The sequence below is a fragment of the Ctenopharyngodon idella genome, chromosome 10 (assembly GCF_019924925.1).
Source record: "Ctenopharyngodon idella isolate HZGC_01 chromosome 10, HZGC01, whole genome shotgun sequence".
Classification (NCBI taxonomy): domain Eukaryota; kingdom Metazoa; phylum Chordata; class Actinopteri; order Cypriniformes; family Xenocyprididae; genus Ctenopharyngodon; species Ctenopharyngodon idella.
The window spans coordinates 31,077,204-31,103,064 of record NC_067229.1 but is presented as its reverse complement, the minus strand read 5'-3'; the positions used below and the strand labels follow the sequence as shown (position 1 = coordinate 31,103,064).

General features: G+C 35.9%; 1 protein-coding gene across 3 annotated transcripts in view; it reads right to left on the bottom strand.

Annotated features, from left to right (window-relative positions):
- The window catches only part of kcnn2 (potassium calcium-activated channel subfamily N member 2), a 39,818-nt gene that overhangs the window by 8,899 nt on the left and 5,058 nt on the right, over window positions 1-25,861 (bottom strand). For 2 of the 3 annotated variants that reach the window (XM_051911004.1, XM_051911003.1), the window contains exons 3-6: window positions 12,106-12,524; window positions 11,089-11,230; window positions 10,905-11,015; window positions 9,079-9,206 (exon numbers count right to left, since the gene is read on the bottom strand). In XM_051911004.1, the coding sequence (XP_051766964.1) occupies window positions 9,079-9,206; window positions 10,905-11,015; window positions 11,089-11,230; window positions 12,106-12,524 (800 nt within the window). Of the gene's footprint in view, window positions 1-1,449; window positions 1,462-9,078; window positions 9,207-10,904; window positions 11,016-11,088; window positions 11,231-12,105; window positions 12,525-25,861 lie in introns of all 3 variants that reach the window. The other variant, XM_051911005.1, reaches the window with a different exon arrangement.

The following is a 25,861-nucleotide window of genomic DNA, read 5'->3' as shown; positions in this document are numbered from 1 at the left end:
CCTTCGCGTCTGAGAGCTCTTGTTTGCTCGTACAATCCCACACCGAGACATTGAGCTGTTTCTGTCTCTTTCTCCCTGTGTTCGTTTTCTTGCAGTCAATCTGATTCACCACATGCTGGTCTGGGCTGCAGTGAAAAATTTAAATTGTTCATAGCAGTGCCGTGGAGCTGAAGCAAACTTCATGCACGTTTGCCTCGCTGCATAGGCTTCATGAAATAATTCAGAATTTAAAATGCCACAGCTGACTGCGGCCAGAGGAGATGTGAGGACACGTCCATTAGGACTGGCAATATTCAGAAGCTGATTTATCCACATTATGACTAAGGACTTGGTCATTGCCTTGGCTAACATCTGCACAGTTACCGGTCATCCAACTGGGAAATGAAGGGGTGGTGGTGGGGTGTTTGAAGGGAGGAGGGTGGGATATGCGGAGACAAATGTTTTTTCAGGAGCAACTAGGATTCCATGAGCCCAAAGATGCTTACAGCCGTATGAAACAGATCTGAGAAACAGGACATAAATTAAACATTTCAGGAAAAGTCATTCTTCGACTCATGGAAGCAAAGTAAAGTTTTTAATCAGTGTCTGTCTGATTAAACGTCCCAAATAATCACATTCATGCAACAATGGAAAGAAAACACCCTCTATTATTGATAACTGGAATTCACTAAATAAAATGCTAATGTATAGTTGGTTTGGTTTGTTTGTGTCAGCGCTGGTTTTAGGACAGTGCAGCTGAGAAATGCCTAAATGCTAATTGAGTGAATTTCACAAAATCTCTAGGTCACATTCCAGCTCAAAATCAAAAGAATAATTTTGTAACATAATTCAGAAATTTGGCATTTTAACATTATTTTCATGATATTCATTTAAATCAAGTTAGTACAACAAATACTATCATAATATATATATATATATATATATATATATATATATATATATATATATATATATATATATATATATATTTATTTTTGACACTATAGTAATGAAAATGATATACTTAAATGCCATGAAAATACTGTTACACTTAAAAAAAAAAAATTGTTTAAATCCTGAAAGTCCTAAAAATAGGTAATGTGAGCAATATATAAATTATAATTTTTCTTTTGATTTTAGAGCAAAAACTTGGACATGCTCTTGACAATTTCTACCAATTAGCAATTGTGCTAAAAGGTAAAAAAGTTTATTGTCCTTAATTGTTTCTAATACTCTGCTTGTTGAAAAAAAGAATCCAAGTTTTTTTTTTTTTTTTTTAAGTATGTGCAAGTAAAACATTTAATAATGCCTGATACACTTCAAAAATATTTGTAAATTATTTTTAAAGAATGAATTTCACTTATCAAATGAGGGCGTGTACATTTTTTTCTTCTCAGGTCATTAAATAGAAATACAAGCTCTCATTTGCATGCACACAACAAATCTGTATCTAAAGGTGAGGCGAAGACTTACTTTCGAGCTCTATTGCATTGTGTTGACACAAACAGGAAAAAAAGGAAACATAAAATAGACAAATGAATTATCACAACAGTTAAAATGTGGCATGATTATTGTGTTCAGATCTCCCTGCAACCTCCATCGACACAGACAGTAATCAGGTGAACATCAGCTGTCCCCAAACATTGACGTCCCCAAAATCCAAACAAGTCCTTTCAGCACATCATCCACAATCGTCCATCCTATTTGCCCTTTTCTGCATTATCATTTTCTGGATAAGCAAAAATAAGAGTGTTTCCGAACAAGATTCCAAAAACATTCCCTTCTGCCCCGCCTCATGTCTACCATTGTTAAACTTACCAAACTACAAGCTACTCAGAATCCTAAGCTAACCTTTTAAAAAAAGTAGTTAGCTACTAAAATAGAAAAAAAAGACAACTACTATGGCTACTTTCACCCATGAAACCACATTATATTGCAGTAAAATTGGTAGATTACCTTTTTTAGTAAATTTACCACATTTTCATTCACACATGCAGCAATTTTCCATCTTTTATCCGTATTGCTACTCCATATGGCTGTTAAAACTCAGATGTCATTAACAAACAAATTTACTCTACATACATCAAAAAACTCAGAATCTATAGGGGCTGCTTACACGACACCGTTTTCAACTTTTGGCCGTTTACTTACACAACAAAAGTGTTTTGGGGGCCTGAAATTGCAAACTTTTGAAAACAGGTTTCAAAGTGCAAGTTTTTGGAAACGATTCCGTTATGATCTCTGTGTAAACTACAAAAATGTGACTTTGTGAAACCGGTGACGTCATGCACACGCATATTATGTGTTCAGTCTATAGGCGCATAGTGTTTCTTCACAAAGTGACATTACCAACTACTGGACTGGCATGAATAATACAGCGTTTTTAATCATTTTCACAGATCCGTGTGAACGGGGATCGATTTGACAACATTGTCATCTGTATGCGAAAACCGCGAAGGAAAAACTTCCGTTTATAGTACATTGTTGTCATGTAAACATGCCCTAAGGGATTCATAACAAAGCAGTTAACTAAATATTAAAAGAAAGACATCATAAAATGACATTGCGACAAACAGCAATATAGCATTTAATAGCATTACACCATAAAAGTAGCTTGTAACTGGAAAAGCTAAACTATTTTGAAAATTGACTTTCGAAAAATACTACTGCAAAAATGAGTTTAGCTAGGGGCTAATTAAAAGTAGCGATTGCACTGCACGACTTTTCCATTGTTTTTCTATGTAAACATGCACTAGACGGATGTGTTTGAAGGTTGTGCTCGTCTTTTTCAGTGTCTCGTTGCGCTCAAGTTCAACTTTTAAAAATTCTGTCTCTAGACCTCGTTTTTTTCCCATTTCACTGCCCTGCATGTTTTTAAACACAAAAACTCGTTCTGATTGGCCCCTTACTTTTCAACACAAGTAGCTCCGCCCCAAACTCACAGCATTGGTTGAGGCAGATGATGACATACTGGTTTTGAAAGCACCACAAATCCATAATGTCTGTACTCTTTGGACACTCAACCTTTATCTTACACCATAAAGTAAACCATCACACTTTAAAAAAACTTTCAAAGTCACATTTTAAAGCTTAAAACTTAAACACCTGAAAAACCAGCAGCTTATTACTGGAGCGTGTCAGATTGTGTCTGACCTTCATTAACGCGGCAGATGCACTGTGTGCCAGTCTTGTGCCGCTCATTTAGCTAACGACTCCCTGGCCCAAGTGTGCTGATCCTACAGACCCCATTGACGATTAAAGCAGGGGCTTGGTGGCACAGCAGGTGGTGCATGGGATGCCGCACAAACAGGCTTAAGTTACACAGCTGGCACCACCCACGCAACCGCCTGCCCCTCTCCTCACGCTCCACACGCGCATACCATGGACGTTCTTTCCTCGTCCCCAAAGCCACCACTCGTAACCTTCATCGTGACTCCCCATCATCATCGCCCTGTCAACAGCGCATTTGCTTATCGCAGTCTGACACCTGTTTCCACAGCAAAGGACAAACAGACCTCCAAAAGCATGATGTGTTCCTTATTTCCTGTGTGGTCTCAGCATGTGTAGGACATCTAAAGCGTACCTTGGCCTGAAGATGGCCTGAAGATAATTTCAGCGCTATACTAGACTTGCTATCCTAGAACTAATGCATGATAAGAACGGCTTCATTAAGTGGAAATCGATCCTAGTCGTCCTCATTATGCAAAACGGCATGATTTCCGTGTTAAAGGACACACGTCGGAGCCATTAGGGAAGACGGAGCCAACTGGGAAGTTTTACATTTGGTCTGCGACGGCAGTTTCCTGTCTTTATGGGTTTGGAACTAGGCCAGGTGCTCTTAAAACATAAAGGACATTGAACAGAAACAGGGAAAGTGAATTAAAGAAGAAGACAGAAAACCACAAATGTCTGTTAAAACTGGCGTGCGCACACCTGACCGGCCGTATTGATGCTCACATATAGTCTAAATGAAGGCATGTGAACACATATACAACCATAAAAACACAAGAGCACACATTAATGGTTTTGCAAGAGCCGGGAGCAATTTGACCATTAATCTGTGGTGTCATCATGTGTGAGCAGTAGCCTGTGGTTTATGTGCCCTGACTGAACATTAGCCACTTGCCTGTATTCCCTACATCTCTGCTCCAAGCAATCACAGACTGTCTTCTTTCAGCTATGCATGCACCTATAAAAAGAGCCAGGACATTGTGTGTTTCAAGTTTCCCTCAGCGTTATTAGTTGTGATGTATCACGCAAGCCACAGCCCGACGGCATCTAATTCCATCTTGTGGCAAGAGTGAAACAGAGCAGACAAATCAGAAGTTTGAATACATTGTTTCTATCATTAGCAACTTTACATAATGAACCAAGGTGATTGAGTTATCGAAGAAAAACTGATTTTTAATTTTTCTGAAGAAAATTTTCACTACCATGATGCAAGAGTGATCCGAGTTGTTCTGAATATGTTGATGAATCATTCTGTTTCCAAGTCTAAGGTCTAAGGTTTGCTAAGGTCTAAACGGTGGTTGCTAGGGGTTCTGTGTGGTTGCTAGGTTGTTAGGGGTTCTGGGTGGTTGCTAGGGGTTTCTGTGGTTGCATGGTTGTTCCACACGGTTGCTATGGTCTACCTGGTGGTTGCTAGTTCTAGGGGTTGCTATAATGGATGGTATCTTGGAAATTCAGATAGATAGATAGATAGATAGATAAAAAAAATGCGTCTCTAGATCTTCGACTCACCACGTCTCGGGTTTTTAACAACAAAAACGCGTTCTGTGTGACAAGGCCCTAACTGATTGAAAGATAAAAAGTGCATTCTTATTTCAGTGTTGTTATTTAAGCAGAGTTTAACATTCAGTTTAACATGCATCAACAGCAAACCAAAGAGGGGAAGGGTTCAACTGAACTATACATATGTATTTTAAACACTTAGGCCCTGTTTACACTAGTGCGTTTTTGTTTTAAAACGCATAACTTTTGCTATGGTTACGCCTGGAGTCTACACAACTCCGGAGTTTTTGACCCTCGAAAACTGAGACTTTTGGAATGCTCCAGTCTCCGATTTAGTTTGTAAACCTTGGGGTTGTGTTTCAGTGTAAACGGACCAAAAAGAAGATGTTTGAAAACGAAGGCGTGGCTGTCCACATTACGCCGCTGGAACACGACAATAACAGACCAGAGCCGTGTCTCTCAAAGGCTCTGTAACAGACTAACCTTGACAACCGTGTAAACAATAACATGGAGACGGAACTGCATGCTTTGCTGTCCTTTTTAGCTACCATTGTGCAGTTAAACTCTGCATTTCATAATACTGCAGCTGCCTACATACGCAAGATGCAAGCTATTATTAGAGCAACTGGCAACTGTTTACACTTGTACGCGCATGCCCAGTGTGCATAAATGGTTATGTGATATGCATTTTCGGTCGTGTAGTGTGGACGGAGATCGTTTCTGAAACACAGTGGAAACGCCAGTATGGACGAGGATCGTTTCATTTTAAAACGCTGTTAAAACGAAAACGCACTAGTGTAAAAAAGGCAATACATTATGTTCTTGCTCCACCCATTTCGGTCCATTTCATGCATATTTACAAGTAAATATGAAGATATATATTCTTGAAGATACATTAAACTCCCCGTAATTCGCACCTTGCAAATATTTCAGCCTATTTTCGCTTGTGATTAGGGCTGGGCGGTATGGCCAAAAAATTATCACTATAAATTTTTTTATATTAGTCTATATTGATGATTATCACGATAAATATCAAATCTTATAAATGGTCAGATAAACGGTCCATGTGGCGCAGTTCAAATGAGTAGTTCTGCTTTTGGTGCATAAACATTATATCGAAAATGAATCTAACTCAAGTTAACAATTTATCGACAAAAATTTTATCGCGATAATTATCGTTATCATTTTATTGCCCAGCCTTATTTGTGATACAGATTGAAGCGCCTCGTGAGCATATCACGCACATTCTACAGCCCTTAATCGAACTTCTGCACACACAGCCGTATGCTTTTTAATCAATGCATGAATAGTAAAAAACAGAACACTATCTGTGCCTAAATTCTGACTGGGTGGGCAAGACAGACATTTGGTGGGCTCAGCCCACCCCTGCCCATGCCTAGATCTGGCCCCATTCTAGGTGGTTGCTGGGTCGTTCTGTGTGGTAGCAAGGGCCTACCTGGTGGTTGCCAGGGTGTTCCATGTGGTTGCTAGTGAATCGGAAAGCTTTCTAGGACATTTCTAGGTCCGTTCTGGTGAGTATGAAGTTGCAATGTGATTGCCATTAAATTCTAGGTGGTTGCTATGAGTTTAAGAGGACATTACTAAGTGGTTGCTAGGAGGCGTGTTTGCAGTTTGATTGATTGCTAGGGTGTTCTAGGTGATTTCTGAGTGGTCCTGTGTGGTTGATAGGTTCTATTTGGTGGTTGCTAGAGTGTTCTGAATGGTCACTAGTACGCTGCTGAGTAGAAGGTGGGATGTTGCTAAGGTGTTCTGCATTGTTGCTACAAAGTTAGGGTGGTCGCTTACTGGTTTGTCTTAGTAAACACTGATGAAACAAAGGCAGAACAAATGAAGGGAATAAGAAACTACAAATGAGATGAATGTTTTCTGCAAATGTTGGTGCAAATTTTTATCAATGTTTTTCATTTTTCCGATTAAGCTAATTATGCATAAAGAACATCTTTCAATAATGAATATTTGTCTTCATGGGCATGGTTGATTTAGCTAATTATAAAGACCAATGCGAGACAAAATAAACAGAAGGGATTCAATAATCTCATCTAAATGCGTGAAACGTGTCCCCTCAAGCTCAAAACTGCGACCATACATTTCAAAGCTTAACAGGAAACAAATAAATCTTATCGCTGAAAAATGATTTAATGTTTACTTTATAGCTAGCGTTAAACTGGTCACAACACTAATGTCATAGAGCAGATGAAAAGTGGGACAGAGTGATGAATAAAGTTTAAATGAGGAGAGAAAAGAGAGAAAGGAAGAGAGAGTCTGACAGAAGCCTAAAATGAAAGGCGGTGAAACTCGTCCCTTGACACCTTCATGAATAGTGAAACAGGAGTAAAGGACGATAGGATGTGCTCTCCACATTCGTCATGGTTTCCAGTTGCTTTAGAGATGCTCCTTATTCAATATAAGCTTACACGGCCCACAATTACAGCGTTAGTTATGGACTTCAAAGCCATTTCACTGCTTTGATATTGTTGCTTTGAGATATACACCTAAATTCAGCTCAGTTCAATTACAGTATTTCCTTAGGTCTTGTTGAAGAGTGTCTCCTGATCATTTTAACCTTTTTAAACGTTTTGTTAGAGCACTTTTTGAATTAAAATATACTTTCGCAAAGATTTTGTACTAAACTTCTACCAGCAAACATTTTGCAAACGGCATTAGTAAAAACAATTGTAAGCATGAGATACTGAAATTCTGTTTAATAGAGCGAAGGTGATAATCATGGTTGATAGCTCATACATGGCTGATATTAGATTATACACGCTATTTTGACTATATAAATTAAACAAAACACTAAAAGTTAATATAAATCGTTTTATACAATTTAGGCATCACAACATTATAATGTACAACATAAAAAAACATAAATATTTATTTTGAGATTTGCTAAAGGTTACATTTAACAGCATTATTAAATTATTAGTGTTTTTAAAGATTACCTTTAGAGTAAGGATTTTTCACTAAATTTAAAACTATCTCCAATAAAAGCTGATAACCTTTTAAAACTTTGGGGTCAGTAAGATTAAAAATATTAATAATACTACTACTACTACTACTACTACTACTACTAATAATAATAATAATTTTTATTCAGCAAGTAAGTGACAATAAAGACTTATGACGTTACAAAAGACTGCTATTTCAAATAGTACTGTTCTTTTGAACATTCTATTCATTAAATAATCCTGAAAAAAAGTTTTACGTCACAGTTTCCACAAAAGCAGCAAATCAGCATATTAGAATGATTTCTGAAGGATCATGTGACACTGAAGACTGGAGTAATGATGCTGAAAATTCAGCTTTGATCACAGGAATAAATTACATTTTTTAAATAAATATATATATTAAAATAGAAAACTGTTATTTAAAGGGTAATAATGTTTCATAATATTGCTGTATTTACTGTATTTTGACCAAATAAATGCAGCCTTTGTGATCAAAAACACTCAAACTTTTAAATGGTATTGTGAATGGTTCTGATGTATCATGCATTTCTACTATTTTGACTCATTATTTTGATACACTGATATGCTTTACATACATAAAAGACTATTTTATTTAGTTTAGAAGTTTAACATAACCTACTCTCATTAAAAGACAAAGATAGTAGATTAAAAAAGTGTTAGGTGGAGGAAATTATATGTAAATGTAAATGGTAAAAGTCAGTTCAGAATGATGAAGTCTCTTTTACTATTAATGGGCATCTCAGCTGTTTGGTGGAGGCTTACAATACAAGATTTGTAATGTTTCCTTTAATGTTTCACATTGTATTTCTGAGAAAAGAGAGTTGCTGTGGTAAAGACTCATGGTAAAGTCCTTTATAACCTAACATTAAAGGCCACGATTTCAAACCAGTATCTCTGGGAGTGGCTGAAAATAAAACATAGTGAAGAAACGACAAACCCAGAAGGTTTCAGCTGAAATGAGGTGGGTTTATATTTTCCCTTCTGGGTATCCCAAATAATCAGTCACTGGATGAGTGTGACATTTACAGGGCACTTACGTCCTCTTTTAGATGGCTCATAAATACCAAGAGTGAGACTGATGGGAGAAAAGCAAGTGTCCTCACTAGTGCCTTACTGAGGGCTGAATTAACTCTATAATGGAAGAACAGAGCATCAATACAACGAGCGATACTAAATATCTCAGATCAGCAAAACAAATATGGTACAAACGGATTTACCCATTCAAACATGACAAAAATGAATCCATCATCAGCGGCTCCTACACTGGGCTACAGGTGTCAAACAATTCAGAGCTGAAACCGTTTAACTCGCACTGAAAAACAGACACACACACAAAGGGCGCAAGAAGTCCTCAAGGGTCTCCAGAGGTCTGACTTACTGGTGAATGGCTTGAAGGAACTTGCGTTGATGTTTCCTGACTTTGGCGTGGTCCATCTTTCTCACCAGCTTGGTGTTTTTATAAATGAGCCACGTCTCCCTGAGAACATTAGCAGCTGTGTTTTTCACCTGTGGGAGAGTTAGCATTGTATCATTCAGCACTTGGTTCTGCTGAGGCGTCCTGGGCCCCAATGTTTAAACGTGGCTTACTTGGTTTGCATAATATGTTTTAGGATAGTGTAAACATGGGATTTCTACTTGAATAGTTAGCTTACTAGCAATCAAACAACGTGATTTAGCCAACTAGCTACTCTTTTTGATGCAACAAAAGTGAATGGGACAGGGGCTCAGGGACAGGAGCTGCAAAAATGTCAAAAAAGCACCATAAAAGTTCACCGAGGACATCAGCTTGACCAACATATAGCAGATAAGAAACTGCTTAGGAAACCTGTTTGAAAACAATCCTTTTGGTAACACTGTAGAGTGCAACTGTCAGATTCCAGAAGTAAAAATCCCATTCATTTTTCTTCCCATAAGGAACTGATTTTTAACGATAACTTATAAATTGTCTTATAAATTAAAAAGACAGATATACTGTGATCTGCGAAGTTTTTAATCAATGGTATATTCTTTTGGCTTTTTTTTTTTTTTCAATAATTGTGTTCAATGTGAAAAACTACATTATCCATGATTCTGCAAAAACCTCCACAAATCAGAGAATCGCGATGAAGAAATTCTCTTTAAAGAACTTGTAAAGAACTCTTTAGCGTCCACCCACTCCCATGAGGCACTGCAAATGACAAGTCAGTTTCTCTATATTTCCCTATATTTGCAATGCTTCATGGGATTGTAGTCCTTTCCCTCATTAAAGCTGTTAATTACAAAATCTTGTTCCTTTGTCTTTTTTGCTTTAAATCAAAGTTTGAAGCACCTCATTGCTGGTTGGGTTGCTTCATGGCTCATAACTTTTATAACTTTTTACCAATTTTATTTATTTATTTATTTTTTTAAATCCCTATGGGAAAAATACTTCCCGAAGCAAGGCGGCTCAAAAAGTGGACGGTCACTGTTGTCCTCTATTGGTAAGATTGTAATTGACTAATCTTTAAAGGGATAGTTCACCCAAAAATTAAAGTTCTGTCATCATTTACTCACCCTTATGTCGTTCCAAACCTGTATGAGTTTCTTTCTTCTGCTGAACACAAAAGAAGATATTTTGAAGTATGTTGGTAACCAGACAGTTGACGACAGCCACTGACTTCCATTAGTTCCAGTAGTTTTCCTACTGTGGAAGTCAGTAGCTACAGTTAACTGTCTGGTTACAAACATTCTTCAAAATATCTTCCAAACTCATACAGGTTTGGAACGACATAAGGGTGAGTAAATGATGACAAAACTTTCATTTTTGGGTGAACTATCCCTTTAAATTTGGTCCAAAACTTTGGTTTATACCTAGTTTATGTTAAGAAGCTTATCTGGCTAACCAAGTAAGCCATGTTTGAAGAATGAAACCCTGAATATTTAGCCTATTTCTTGACATGTCCAACCTATTTCTCACAGTTCTGTCAGGCCAACCATTATTACTGATGATTTTCTCAAAAAGCTTATAAATCAGCTACTGAATTTTGTTTATTTTTTTGTATCAAAATACTGTTCTGTAAGAAGAGTGTCACATTAGATTAATTCACACATTTTGTTTATATTTAATAAATGCATCTTATTTTCCACTTTGCATAAGCTGGATATTATTTTCACAGGTTTGCAGGGATTAAGAATAAACTGTGACATAAGATGCCACAAGGCTAAAATTCTGGATTTCAGACTTACCCTTTTTGTCAGCTGGGTGTCCATCATAAAGTTATGTACATGTTTTTCGGCTTTGGTTAATTCCAGTTTTTTTGCAACCACAGCGACTACCAAAGCAGTGCATCCGGCACCCTGACAAAACAAACACAAGCCTTAAGCATTCTGTCAAAAACAAATGTATGTTACACAAAGATATGGCATTTACCATGATGCCGGTTAGGAGACAGACCCCCTTCCCACAGTATGTATTAGGAACCATATCTCCATATCCAATCGTTAGAAAAGTTATTGAGATCAACCACATGGCTCCAAGGAAATTGCTGGTTACATCCATGTTGTCATGGTATCTAGTAAATGTAAAATGACATATTAAAAAAAACAACTACAATATAAATTGACTGACTTAATTGTAAGTTAATCAATCAGCCATGAAAATTGTGCTAATTTGTCTCACATTATACATGTAAGTAGTGCTCACTCCACTATAGAGAATTGGACATGCTGTTGTTGCTGTAAGCTAATACTTAATTGGCTAATTGAGGGATCTAGCTGAGTTGGGACACAACTGACTCAGTTTCCAAACCTATTTAACTGCTGTTTAAAAGGTTACGCAGCACACAGGTCTGCGACGTGAGAGATTTGATACTCCATAGGGTTTAACAGGTTGAGAGAAAGGCACAGTAGTTTTTTTTTTCTTCTGAAATGATACATTTTGATACTTAAAACTAGTGACCTAGTAACTGTGAATTACTACTTCTGTACAACTGTATATAATGAAAAAAATGTAATTGTGTGTATGTGTATATATAAATTCAGTGTCATTTTCTAAAAAAAAGGCCACCTATGTAATTCACAACATGAATTCATAATAATAATTATATATATACATATATATATATATATTATATATATATATATACATATATATATATATATATATACATATATATATATATATATATATATATACACACACTGGATTATTACAATTAATGGCAAAAGGAAACTAAACTGATATTTCCTACTGACACACTATGGCAAAAGATATAAATAACTGGCTTAAAACCAACTTTTTTGTGTGAAAATACTAAGACTTTTGCACAGTACTGTATATAATCTAATTATTTTCATACAATTTAAAGTCTGACTTCAAGATCTTATAAAAATCTTCCCACGAATATTGACTTCCATTTACTACTGTCAGAGCAACAAAGTGGGCCACCTTTCGCACGCCCTCACAGTCCAGGCGGCGATGATCCATAGAGAAATGGTGAACACCAGCAGCACTGTGCCGGGACAGATAGTCATAAGGGTCTTCATGACAAAGCGTGTGTTGAAGTTTATCTTGTTGAGGGCACCGATACTGCGTGATGAAGCATCGGTAAAAAGTTTGCTATGCAGCAGCATGACACGAGCAATGAGGTACAGACGAAGAAACATGGGAATGGACAGGATGATATCCACGTCGGCATCCGTCTTGGAAGGGGTGTAAGAAAAGGCTAGCCGTGCTGTCCACGTGAAGGTGTAGTTGCCCGGGATCGGGTGTATGGCGCACACCAAGATCTCCAGGCAGATGAAGAAGATGCGTTCGTAGGTCATGGCTATCCTCCAGTCATCTGCGGCGTTGTCCACCATGAATAGCTATTTGGAGAAAACAAAATTTTACAGTAAAGCTGCAGAAGCAAGAAGGAAATCAATTTCATGTTCCTCCAGAAATGAAAAATAAATAAATTTAAAGAATAAAACAGTACAAGGTAAGAAACTTAATTAAAGATTTTAATTTTTAAGTAATATTTATGTAATAAATGTAAACTAAAAAAATTATTCTATGAAAATAAGTCAAAATATCGTAAATATTTTTGCACCTCAAGCTAATTTTACTTTAGCAGTGAGGATTTATTCAGTGAACCTCATTTTTCCCACATGACTGTATTTTCAACCTCGGCCTGTCAGCTTCTGCCAAGGTGCATTGCTCAACGGCTTCTTTCATGTACCAGATACAGCCAGGATTTTCTCCACTTGACCAGCGGCTCTCAGCCACACTGCTTTTTTCTACTCTTGCTACATAGAAAATTGCTCTCCTTCCCCTTCTCCCCAATCCCATAAATATTTCTGCCCAGTATGGATTTGATTTGCTTCTCAATAGCACAAATGTTACTCTTCACTTTTTTAGCAGCCTTGGATCCACAAGTATTTACAATGCATAATAATGCATAATATTAGTAATGTAATAGTAACCTATGTAATTAAAATGAATTTCAATAAATAAAAATATTGTTAAAAAAAAAAAAAAAAAAAAAAAAAATCACACTTTATTTGTTGTTTGTCCCATGTAGTAGACCATTTTTGTGCCATGGGTAATAGGAGGATTTTTCACCTGGGTACCACCGCAAGTATATTTCAAACCTGTGGGAAGCACTGTAATGAATCAAAAACAAGGGTAAAAAAATAACACTATTCACTTGTAGTTACTGATTTTTTTACTCTAGGCTAAAACAATATATTTGAAGTTTATTGCAAAATATTCAGATATATACAAATATGTTCAAAGTTTGAAGGCCTGTTCACACTAACTTTCCATTTCTGACACCAGCTTAACATGGAGAAAAAACAAAGTCACACAGTATTTTCATGTTTTCAAACTGCCATTCAGATTTTAGTATTCACTATGGTGTTTATCATATAATACCAAATACAAGAGTACAGAGACAAGAGAGCCGGATTCTTCCTCTGCTATTCACTATCGCTTAGGAAAATACTTTGTTTGTAAATGCCACCAAGTCCTAGTTTTATGTAACAGCAGTGTCTCCAGACCACATGACCAAAAGCACAACTCAGTTTTAGTCACAGTGTAATGGAAAAGAAGGAAAATGGAAAACAGAGATTAGAACTCACTTGACAGCATGCTAATATTCATGCTGGATGGAACAGACGCATTAACTACCATTCAATTCAAATTAAAAAGTTTATCGCACCAAACATTTGTGTTGGGAGTGTATGGAAACTTTTACATAATTTGCAATGCTTCATGGGAATGAGCAGTCAGAAACTAATCTAAAGGCTGGTGAACTCTAAAAGCTTTTTAAAATCGTATCAGATTTTCAAAATGTGAGAGACCACAATCATGACGATAAAAAAAAAAAAAAAAAAGATTTAACAGTTTTGTTCCTACAGTGTGTGGAGTGTCGCGAATCGCGATGTAAGCAAGACAGCCACACCACACACTAACATATGCCATTCACAAACAACCAGAGTCCCAACTGTGAACACAAGAAATCTTGCAAAATCTCTGATGGTCAAACGTGACTTTAGAGTAAACAAACATGTCGCATGACAGGCAAGAAGAAATGGCGATAATAGTGTTTGGACTACGTTTAACAGAAAATTCACAGGAAAAAAAGAAAAAAAAAAAGGTTTGGATGATGTTGCGTTATGCTTCCTTCTTCCATCAGCTCACTTTCTGATTGGGTATTGTTTTGATAAATCTACAGAGTGTGTGTGCCTTTGTCCTCGGGGATCCCCCCACACAACAGGATTTGAATCACTCTTACCACACCTCACACAGGACTGCCAACTTTTGAGCTCAGCTTAGAGTGAGAATTATTGGAGTGGGGTGACACAAGAACAAGATCACAAGAAGTGTATTTTGACTGTCAAACATTTGGTAAATGAACAGAATTTCATTTGGATTATTGACAACTAGGGGTGTACGAATATATTGTGTCACAATATATCGCAATACAAAAATGCAACAATATTGTATCGTGGATAGTGACAATATGCGTTGTGCATAATTCACCCAAAATGAAAATTACTGTGTGAGAAAAAAATTCAAGTTTACAGAGCTTTAGTGTCAGTACCATATTAAACCACTATATATAATGTTGAATATAATGTACAATAATGCAATGGGGGAATATTTGTGGGTCCTGATAATGCCAAATGTCTTATGTTACCAGTAAAAAGTGGCCTACATTATTTTAAATATATATCTAGTCAGTGACAGTGCAAACATATTCATCTAAAATAAATCTGTTTTTCAGCATTAGAATCATGAATATTTTTATTCTGGTGTTACCATTGCCCTGTGCAATGGGTTACTAGCACCAAGTCCAAGCCTATTCATTTCCACCCCCAATGTAATACCAAATTTAGCATTTTAATCAACAATACAACAATATAACGTTACGTGACATACTGTTTAAAAGCTGACGTCTTTCCGTGGTTGAAACACTGATTGAGCGATTACATGAGACATGATACATTTCAGTAAGTTGTACTGTATCTTTCAACATACCTTCTGATGTTCATTCATGTTTATTTCATGTTGTAACTAGTAGTAAAGAGGAAGAGATGATCGGTTCAAGTGCCTGTCAAGCCAGATTAAAGAGAGCCAAAACCACATTTATTGTTTGAATTTCATAATAAAATTGACAGAATTAGAAAGCTGACACTTTGTTTAATATAAAAAATAACCTGCTCTGTCTTGTCTGTCAGCGCGTTGTCAGTGAGTCCTCTTTGAATCTTGATGTATTTTTACATCAGGGCTGAGGGCTGCCCTCAACTAAAGATTTTTCTGGTCGACTAGTAGTCGTTCATTTTAAGCGATTAGTTGACTAATCGCACATTTATTAATAAACCATATAAATCATAATAATGACCCTTTAATGCCTACATAGCCTAATCAGTGCTCAAACACGCATAAAGCTTGCCATAGCGCTCCGGCAGAAGTAATGATTATGAATGTGTCAGGGAAAAACAGAAAGGAGACTGCTTTAACATTTTAATTATTAATTGATAAACTAGTGTTTTCTGTATTTTTGGCTGCAATGATGAAGTCAATGATGCTGACTCTTCATCTCCGCAGTAGTGCACGCACCTATATGCACGTTTCATACGGATTACATAACCTGAGAATATTTGTTTTCCATTTCAATTGGTTTATTTAAAAGTAGACATTTCACTTTCTACAGATATATTTTTCATGTCTGTGAGGCAAGTTTACATGGAGTTTCGGTTCTTTTCTCTTTTTCGGTGCACTTAAGTTCACAGAGAGAGATGGCAGAAAGCGCACCCTGTTTGCTTTCATTATTTTACAAAATCACAACGTTTTGTTGTTATTGTGAATGCACACAAATAAAAGTAGACCCTTTACAGACTCAAAAGATGTATTATTCTTATCTGTATGACCAAAAATGACGGAGTATTTTAAGTGCAAGTGATAGTATCAGCGCCTCCATGTTAGCTGTCTGCCTGTGGATTTTTTCCCTGCGACTAAGCGACTGATAAAATGTTGGTCGACCAAGCCTCTTCTCGTCGACTAATGGTTAGGCGACTATTAGGGGGCAGCCCTAATTTTTACTGCGTGAGGATATTTGAGTGAGCAATTGAGTGAGTCTAGCTCTGAATGTGTGAGAGTTGGCAGCCCTGCCTCACACCACAGGAAAATCTGATAAGATAATGTGTACTTTACCTAGGATTGTCAGAATGGGTGGAATTGGGCCCAAAATCGGCCAGATTATCTTGTAGTGTGCGGGTGCCTTAATTGGTTGAGTTCTTTTCAGCATTATGGGGAGTGTAGATCTTCATTAGGAATTCTTCAAAAAATGAAGTTGAAATCACACTGATCTTGATATAGTAGGTCTGTCTTGAGGCTTGAAAGATTTATATGTTATTGTTAAAAATCTACTTCAATTTTGAGATAATGAGTGGGATTTTACTTCCAGAAGTGGTCTGTTGCGCTCAATCGTCAGATACCTGCCCTCCCTGATGTTCTGTGCCGATCATCTGCGGTTTCTTCCTGTGCATTCAATCATCTCAAGGTACCCGACAGCCAACATCAGCGAGAGATATTTCACCAGAGTGGTGCAGTCAGCACAATTCAAAGGCTTCGGCTGACAGACTTTATCCAACGAGACTGTGGCTATCTGATATGAGAAAAGGCGCAAATGATGAACCCCTGATCCAATATGTGCAAACGGGTTTCCTGCCTCCTCACAGCACCAGGCTATTTCACGAGTAATGGGTTTATGCGGTGCGTAACTGAATTATACTTTAATATGACTCTTGCTTGAGGCGTTGAGAGCTTGCTTCAGTACTGTCCTGTGGTTTTCCCCTCACGTATAGTAGCACACGTATAAAACCTTAACGTTCGGACAGTTTAATCACATTTATGGTCAGTTATTTACTCAACCTGGTTTACTGGATCCACAGTATCTGGATCATATGGGTGATGTTTGAATAAATCAAATAAAACCTGGCAAAAGATAAATGAAAATTTTATAATATAAACTGACAACCTGCCAAATAACCTTGATTTAGACTGATTTCCTAATCTCTAAATTCCTCATTAAGAAAAACAGCTCCACTTCTGGAGGCAAATGAGGTTAATAACCCAGATCATTTATTCAGTGATAATACATTAAAACATTAAGTAAATCTGAGTGGTGCTTGACCATACAAAAGGGTGTTGAAGTGACTGCCAGTGCATTGCTATGCTGTTGTTTATAACATCTGAGTAGTTATTGGCACATTGCTATGCTAGGATGTTCTGGCTGGTTGCTAGGTAGGGCATTCTGTGTGGTTTCTTGGTTGCTGATTCTAGCTAGCTTTCCTCTCTTCCAAAAATTGCATGATTTGAAGTATTTATGCATTTGTTTTAACAGTAATTTTGCTGCAAATATAAAATTAAGTGACACTGTGAATATTGCAAGTGATTTTTTTTTTTTTTTTTACTTTTATGTTTTGTATAACAAAAACATTAGAGTTTGGCTAGTTTTATTCATTTCCATGGATCAGTTCAAACTGTTCAGTGAATTGATTCATAACTCAAAATGACCTTTACACTCTATGAGAATGCATAAAATAAACAGCAATATTTATCTATTATATATTTACTGAAGTATTTTAATGTATGAAAATGCCCAAATGTTTTTTTGTATTGTCATATTAGTGTATAAAGGGCCTAAATAAAAAATGATTATATATAATTCTTCATATTTTTTTATTTTTACTGTATTTTACTTTTTTACATTAAATGTACTTGGCTACAGGTTGAAATGATGCTTTACCTGATAGAATAAAAAACATTTTATAGCCAACATATATACTGACATATTGAATATCAAAAAAAAAAAAAGCCTGAAAATTTTTGAGATTGAAAAACACTGAACTCTTTTTCCCAGCCTTAGTATGAGCAATAATAATTAATGGTAATAGTAACTCTTGCTTTAGCAATCATCACTAAAAAATCTTGAATCATTCACACAGAAAATAAATCCTTCATGCCTCAAAGCTTTTAGTGTGTGTTTTTTTAGCCAAAAGACTAATGACAAAATGAACATCTCCAGTTTAGACCCCTGTAGTACCACCTACACATGTTAGTCACATGAATCATACCGCCTCAAAATACGACACTAATCCCTCATATTCATATGACACACATGCAAACATAAAACACACACTCCTACAACATATTCTAATTCCAAAGTATCAAAATAACATAAAAAACATGGGATGCTCCCAAACATAAAAATAGCCCTGGGCAAAATGATCAAGCCTAATCACGTTTTGGACTCTCATCTACACTGACTCATGACAGAAATCGTAAGGCCAGAAGAAAGGGAGATTTTAGACCAGATAAGACACATCAACTGTCTTAAAAGGCCTGACAATTGCCAGAGATGCTGTAACATTAACCAGCCTGTCTGTTAGTTTAGGCTGTTGTTCGACTTTCCGTGCGAGTGTAACTTAGACAGCGAAACACAAGCTGCCTTTCCGAACGGTGACAGACGCTATCTTACTCAAAGCTTAGCAACAACAACAACAACCAACAAACCACATAGCCTGCACTAAGGATGATAAGCGTGAAGCTTTAATTTTGTTTATATGGGCAAAACATGACACGAAGACACCGCTTTTAACTTACTAGCTTCAAAACGGAGCAATTAAACATTTAAAATGGGTTATGTAAGGAAACCTACTTGGTAGGTAAAACCAATTATGGTAATGGATGACCTGCAATACAATACTCAAGGGTGCTTCACCTTCAAGCATCCAATATTCCAACCGAGTGGTTGAGTAAGTAGTTATGGAAAAATGCTGAATTTGACAACAGAGGGGAAGGTGCACATGTAATGGCCTGGTTACAACAGCTAAGGGTCGACCAGATAACCTCAACAAGTCCGAGAGCATGACTGCGGCAACCAACTCAACCAAGACAAAGCAGAAGTGCAAAATATAGAAAAATAATCATAAAAATAATAATTGAGTAAAAAATGAACAATTGTACATTTATTCCTTTCTGTTAAATAATTATGAGGAATTTTAGTAAAATGGATTGGTATTTTTATAGGGCTTTTGAAACTAAATTTCTTCAATGACAATTATTTTAGTTTAGTTTTTTAAATAGTAATGCTTGCTTTAGAAATCATCACTAAAAATCTTGATTCATTCGCACAGAAAAAAAATCCTTCATGCCTCAAAGCTTTTTAAAAAAATAATCATAAAAATAATAATTGAGCAAAAAACAGACAATTGTAGATTTAGTCCCTTCTGTTAAAGCATGACGAAGAATTTTAGTAAAATGGACTGGTATGTTGTAGGGATTTTGAAAAATGTTTCTGTCTGACAATTATTTTAAGGTATAAAAACTGGTGAAAACATTTTTTATAAAGTTTTTCAATACCTTAGAATTTAAACTTAACAATAATAATATATTTTATTTTGCATTTTTAATAATGTTATGTTTATGTAGTAAAAACAGCATTAGAGTCTTTAAGTTTGATTCATTTACATGAACCAGTTCAAGCTGGTTTTATATTATATATATATATATATATATATATATATATATATATATATACACACACTGAAAAACATGCCTTGATTATTTTTAAATAACTTTTATTGTAATTTCTCATTGTAATGTTCTTTGAATCCCCCCTTTAAGTAATTACAGAACAAATACATGAATACTGATATAGATTATATCTTTAATATATCTATAATATACAGTCAAACCAAAAATTAATCAGATATTTTTGATATTTTTTGATATTTTTTTACTAGTGGGTGTAGGACACTATAGTTCATTTATGTAAGTGAGGATAGCAAAATAAAGTAAACTGTGACATGTTATACCCAAAAATTCTTCATACAGTGGACTACCAGTAAAATTAATAAAAATTTGGAACCAAAAATTATTCAGACACTTTGATTTTTTCTGACACAGTTTAACGAAGGTCTTACGGGTGTGGAATGGCATGAGGGTGAGTAATAAATTACATTATTTTCATTTTTGGGTGAACTAACCCTTTAACTCTGTGATCTTGTCATATTTTATTACCTTTTTTTTTTAAACTATAGTGAATAAACTATATTAATGAATGAAATGTTCAAGGTGTCTGAATAAATCTTGGTTTGACTGTATATTACATATATATTTGGGTTAAAAGTTAATATGACATGTTTAAACTTTTGCTGGAAGCTACAAGATTTTATTATGGGAATTGTATCACTAGTAATGAAATTATAAAATGTATAATTAAATAATTTAAATATACACTATACAAGAATTTAGTTGAAGACTCATCAATATTCAGTATTTATATAATTTTTCTTATCAAGTCTATTAATGTTAGATTTACTTTTGACACATTTATATTCTTGTATGAAAGAAGACTACAGGTAGATTTGTAGTAGTAGCTCCATCACCCCCGGTCTCCTCTAATACAGTTGCATTAAGTCCTATGAGATACAGCGCTCAGCCGAATGATGGATGCAAGGATGACTCTGGCAGAGCATGTGGATTAATGAAAACCGCAATAAAAAAAAAAATGGCCTAAACTGATCAGCGCAGCACAAGGTCGATGGCTCTTTCTGAAGCAGCAGCACTCACTGTTGCCTTACTAGACCTGAACTCTGTTAAAACACAGAGACAACAAAATAATCTATTAAACACGTGTCCATACAGGGGGCTTGGTGCTTTGTGCTCCTGCTGACATTTTGCCTTGCGTCACCTTGACAAGGGCATGGACAAAAGGTCGTCTGCCTTCGTGCTATCCGTCTGTCTACTAGGCAGCAGGGGTTGGTTACTGGTTTCAGAAGAGCTCAATATAACTAATGGAGCATGGCTCAATATTTAATCTGTGTAATGTAGAGAATGGGAACATATATCTTGTCGCTAAGAAAAGAAATCGCTCAATCTCATTAGAGAATTAGGTAGAGAGGTTCAGCCCAATTACAAATTAATGCAATGGTTAATTTATGATATCAAAGTGGGTCCTAAGAGGCCACTTTGCTAAGTAAATCCTCAGTTGTAGGTTGCTTTTAGCTTTCAAGTTTCTTTGAAGAAAGACCCGCATGCTTTCAGAGTTTGCATTTGTGTAATTGAACGCTGTCAGGAAAATATGACAGCTGTTGTATTATTAAGTTAACGGTAACCCAATTTAACTCTGTGTGTCCAGTGATTTAAATTCAAAATATATAGAATAAAATACAATATAAAAGCCACTGGTTGTCTCAAAATTGTTTAATCTTAAACTTCTATACTGTAACTTAGCTTAGAGAAAAACACAAGGGTCACTGGTAGCTTCTTATTTTAATAAGCTGAAACCTATTTTAACTCTATTTAACATTTTAAATAAAATATGCGGAACTGTAGATCCTATTCCTTCTACTTAAACTTTTTTGCACACTAAATTCAGATATGACAATTATTTTTTTATAATGTTAAAATGATAATACCTTAGAATTGTCTCTGAGCTAAGTTACAGTATATATGCTCTACCATTTTAAATAAAATAATTAAATTAAATTAAAACCATGAAAATTAAATTAAATCAGCAGTTGTTTCAAATTAATTTAATTTAAAAATACTATTTAAATTAAATCAGCTGTTGTCTCATTAATTTAATCTAAAAGAAAAAAGCTTCTGAGTTAATCTCATAATATCTATACTGTAATCCAGCTCAGTGAAAACTCAGGGGTCAGTGGTGAAGGATGGATACGTGACACTCGGCAGTCGTCTCAGGTAGAGTTAGTTGTCACAGAAAAAGGTAGTGCACATCCTCTATAGTGCATCAGTGCTGCTCACGTGCACTAATCACACGTTTCTGTCCTATACGTCGTGCACTGACAATACAAGTGTTAAACACACTGGAAAACAAGTGATTCGTGGTTCAACTGCAGCTAACAATCATGTATCGTTAAAAAAATTGCTGCTACAAATAAAGTTTATTAGTTAAAAGAATGAAATACCTATATTTCGTATCAAATATGGCAATGATGTGCATGTATTTCTAATGGGTAGGACCCCGGCTGGTCTCTTTAGAAAGGCACATATTTCTGGTAAAGCATTCCCATGATTGATGTCCCTCAGAGACTTGTGGGCCCTAAATATTACAGAGCACAACTGGCTCATGAATACACACCGTTATAATTCAACACTGTGAAAAGTAATAAAACTGCTCAGGCATTTATGGTTGCAGAGCCAGGGCTCTTAATGGCTTTTTGGGGGGGGGGAAATTTGCATGCATATTACAAAACAGTGATTTTGTTTCATGTACACGTCACGCAGACATGTACAAACACACCCATATATGTTTCTATATACTGTGACAATTTTATATGTGAGATTTTAAAACATTTGTACGCAGAGCACAAGCATTATTGTATTAAAGGGTTAGTTCACCCAAAAATGAAAATGCTGTCATTTATCACTCACCCTGTCGTTCCACACCCGTAAGACCTTCATTCATCTTCGGAACACAAATTAAGTTATTTTTGATTAAATCCGATGGCTCAGTGAGGCCTCTATAGACAGTAATGTCACTGAACTTCTCAAGATCAATAAAGGTACTCAAAACATATTTAAAACAGTTCATGTGAGTTCAGTTGTTCAATCTTAATATTCTAAAGTGACGAGAATACTTTTTGTGTGCCAAAAAAACAAAATTATTCGTTATTTTTTTTTTTTTCAGTGACATTACTGTCTATAGAGGCCTCACTGAGCCATCGGATTTAATCAAAAATAACTTAATTTGTGTTCTGAAGATGAACCAAGGTCTTACGGGTGTGGAACGGCATGAGGGTGAGTAATAAATGACAGAATTTTCATTTTTGGGTGAACTAACCCTTTAAATGAACCATACAACCCAAAATGAAATGTTTCACATTTATGTTGTTTTAAACCCATATTTTTTCATCCGTGATATACATGGATTTGTCAAAGATATTTATATATATATTTTATCTGTGCATGCATTTTCTGGAAATTGAACGCATGAGCCTGGTGTTACAGCCAGCATGTACTACGTTTTGAGCTTTTTGATGAGAAACAAAAGTAATTTTTAGAGTTTGGCACATCTTGGCAGTATAAATCAAATCATCATCTAAATCCATTGTATGGAAAAGAGCAGCTTAAACATTGTGCCAAACATCAACCCTCTACGAACACAATGCAGCTCGAGTCGCCATTGGCTAGTAATTTTTTTATTTTACTCGCCAGACTTTTTACATGGAATATAAGAATAATGTAAATGAAAAAATTCTACATAATATAAAATATAAATATAATTTTTAAAAACTATTAAAGACAAGTAACAGTCTGTAATAAGAACAAATAATAAAACTACAAGCAATAGCACAAATAAACACAACAGAATAAACACAATAGTTGCAAATTAAATAAACTGTGCTTTTCAGGTTTTTCAGGTTGATCTAACAGTAGTTAGATACAGATTAGGTACATTATGTACAGAAATTGAATAATCAAATGTAAAATAACACTGCATAGTTTTCACTGTAGAAATTAAATATAGATTAATCCTTATTAAAGTTACAAAAGTTCAGTCAAGAGCAGTGAGTGATTTTTTTGCAGTGAGTCTATTGTTTGATTAACATTAAAATCAGACAGCAGCAGGAATATTAGGCTGCTGTCACTTTAAGACACAATGCACAGATATACTGATACTGTTACACATGCATTTTCTTGTGTTAACGTTCACTTAAGATAACCGACTATGTTTACCAGGATACTCGCCAAAACGGACATTTTGACATAATTTTGTGTGAAATTGTCTGTTTAAGTTCAAGACGTGAAAGAGCTCAATTCAGTATTCGAAAGTTAACTCGCGCGAGTCTGACAGAAAGCCGAGTCTGATTTAGATCTCTCACTGTGAGTGTGCGTGTAAGAGAAAATGACAGAGGCTGCTCTCAGCCAAGCGATGGTGCATAAAGCTCAGCAGGCAATACAATTACCGCAGTTGCGTGTTATGAAGTCAGAATCGCAAGATATAAACTCGCAATTCTGAGAAAAAAAATCAGAATTGCGAGTTTATATCTTTCAATTCTGACTTTATGACTTGCAATTCTGACTTTATAACTCACAATTGTGAGTTTAGAACTCACAGTTGCGAGTTGATATCACGCAATTCTGAGAAAAAAAGTCACAATTGCAAGATGTAACCTCGCAATTGCAAGAAAAAAAAAGTCAGAATTGCGAGATAAAAAGTCGCAATTACTTTTCAAAAAAAAATTTATTCAGTGGTGGAAACAAGCTTCCATAAAACACAAGGTCCTATCCGGTAAGTTGAAAAGGTCCACTTTCTACAGCCTGCATTCTCTTCATCAGTGCGACAGAGGTAATTGGCCACCAGAATCTTTTATGCCTAAGTTAGTCTGGTTTTTGTTGTTATCAGATTGCATGGTTTCTCATTCCTCTGCTATGCCAACAACACCTAATTGCCTCCACCTCAATGGCCACAGTGAGAAAATCTCAACATGGCTCTTTGACATCTCAGGTGGATGGCTATTCATCACCTGCAATTTTGACAAACTCTAAGTTTTTCCATCCCTGTTGAAGGTCAATGTATTTTCATCTCGTTTCGTCTCCCAGCGCATCAAAAACCCTGAAGTCATGCTGGATCACATGTCTGATTGAGCAACTTCACAAGTCATATTTAAGAGAGGTTTATTTTATCATTCATACGGCCTTCTCCGGCTTAAGTCATTGTCAACTACATTACGGCAAATGACTCACTACTGGTTTGACTTTACCCACAATGTGACCTTTTACAGGAATAACTCACTTGAAACTTAAAATTCTATCTCACCCTTATGTTGTTCCAAACCTGTAAGACTTTCTCTCATCCGTGGAACACATAAGATGTTTTGAAGAATGTTCATGCTGCTCTTTTCCAATTAAAAGTGAATGAGGATGGATGCTGTGAAGCACCAAAATGACAAAAAGAGCCATGAAAGCAACATAAAAGTAGTCCACATGATGGATATTCTCAATATTCGTATGACGTCTCATCAAACATATGATGTCAAACCTGGTGTGATTTGTCTTAATGCACAGTTTTCCAATATATATACACACAACTAAGCTTTGCTAGTAGTTGTATGCATGTTTATGGTATATTTCGGAGTTATACTGTATGTAAAGGAGTAGCGTGCACATTCTTCAAAACATCTTTTATGTTTTACAGAATAAAAAAGTCATACAGGTTTGGAATTACATTAAGGAGTGTAAATAATGATGAATGTTTTGCCATTTTTGGGCGAATTGTCCAAAATGCATGCTACCTGGTCATCAACTGAAATCTTATGTTATGCCTTTGCACAGGTGACCCTAAACACACACACACACACACACACACACACACACACACACACACACACACACACACACACTATTAACTAATAACACTTTCTCCGTTCTGCCAATAGCACTACAATCTTGTTGGCACTATGTACTTACTGGCAGTACAAGCTTATTGGCGCTCTTTGGCCTTATCTAAGTGCTTGATTTATATATTTTGCCATTAACGCAAGTAACAGTCAAAACCAATATATCCATTACGGTATGACAGCTTCAACCAAAATAAAACATAAATAAATAAATAACATACTCATTAGCTAGTCCTTTTTGGTTGTATTTTTGCCCACAGCTGTGCAAATCAAGGAGTTTAACT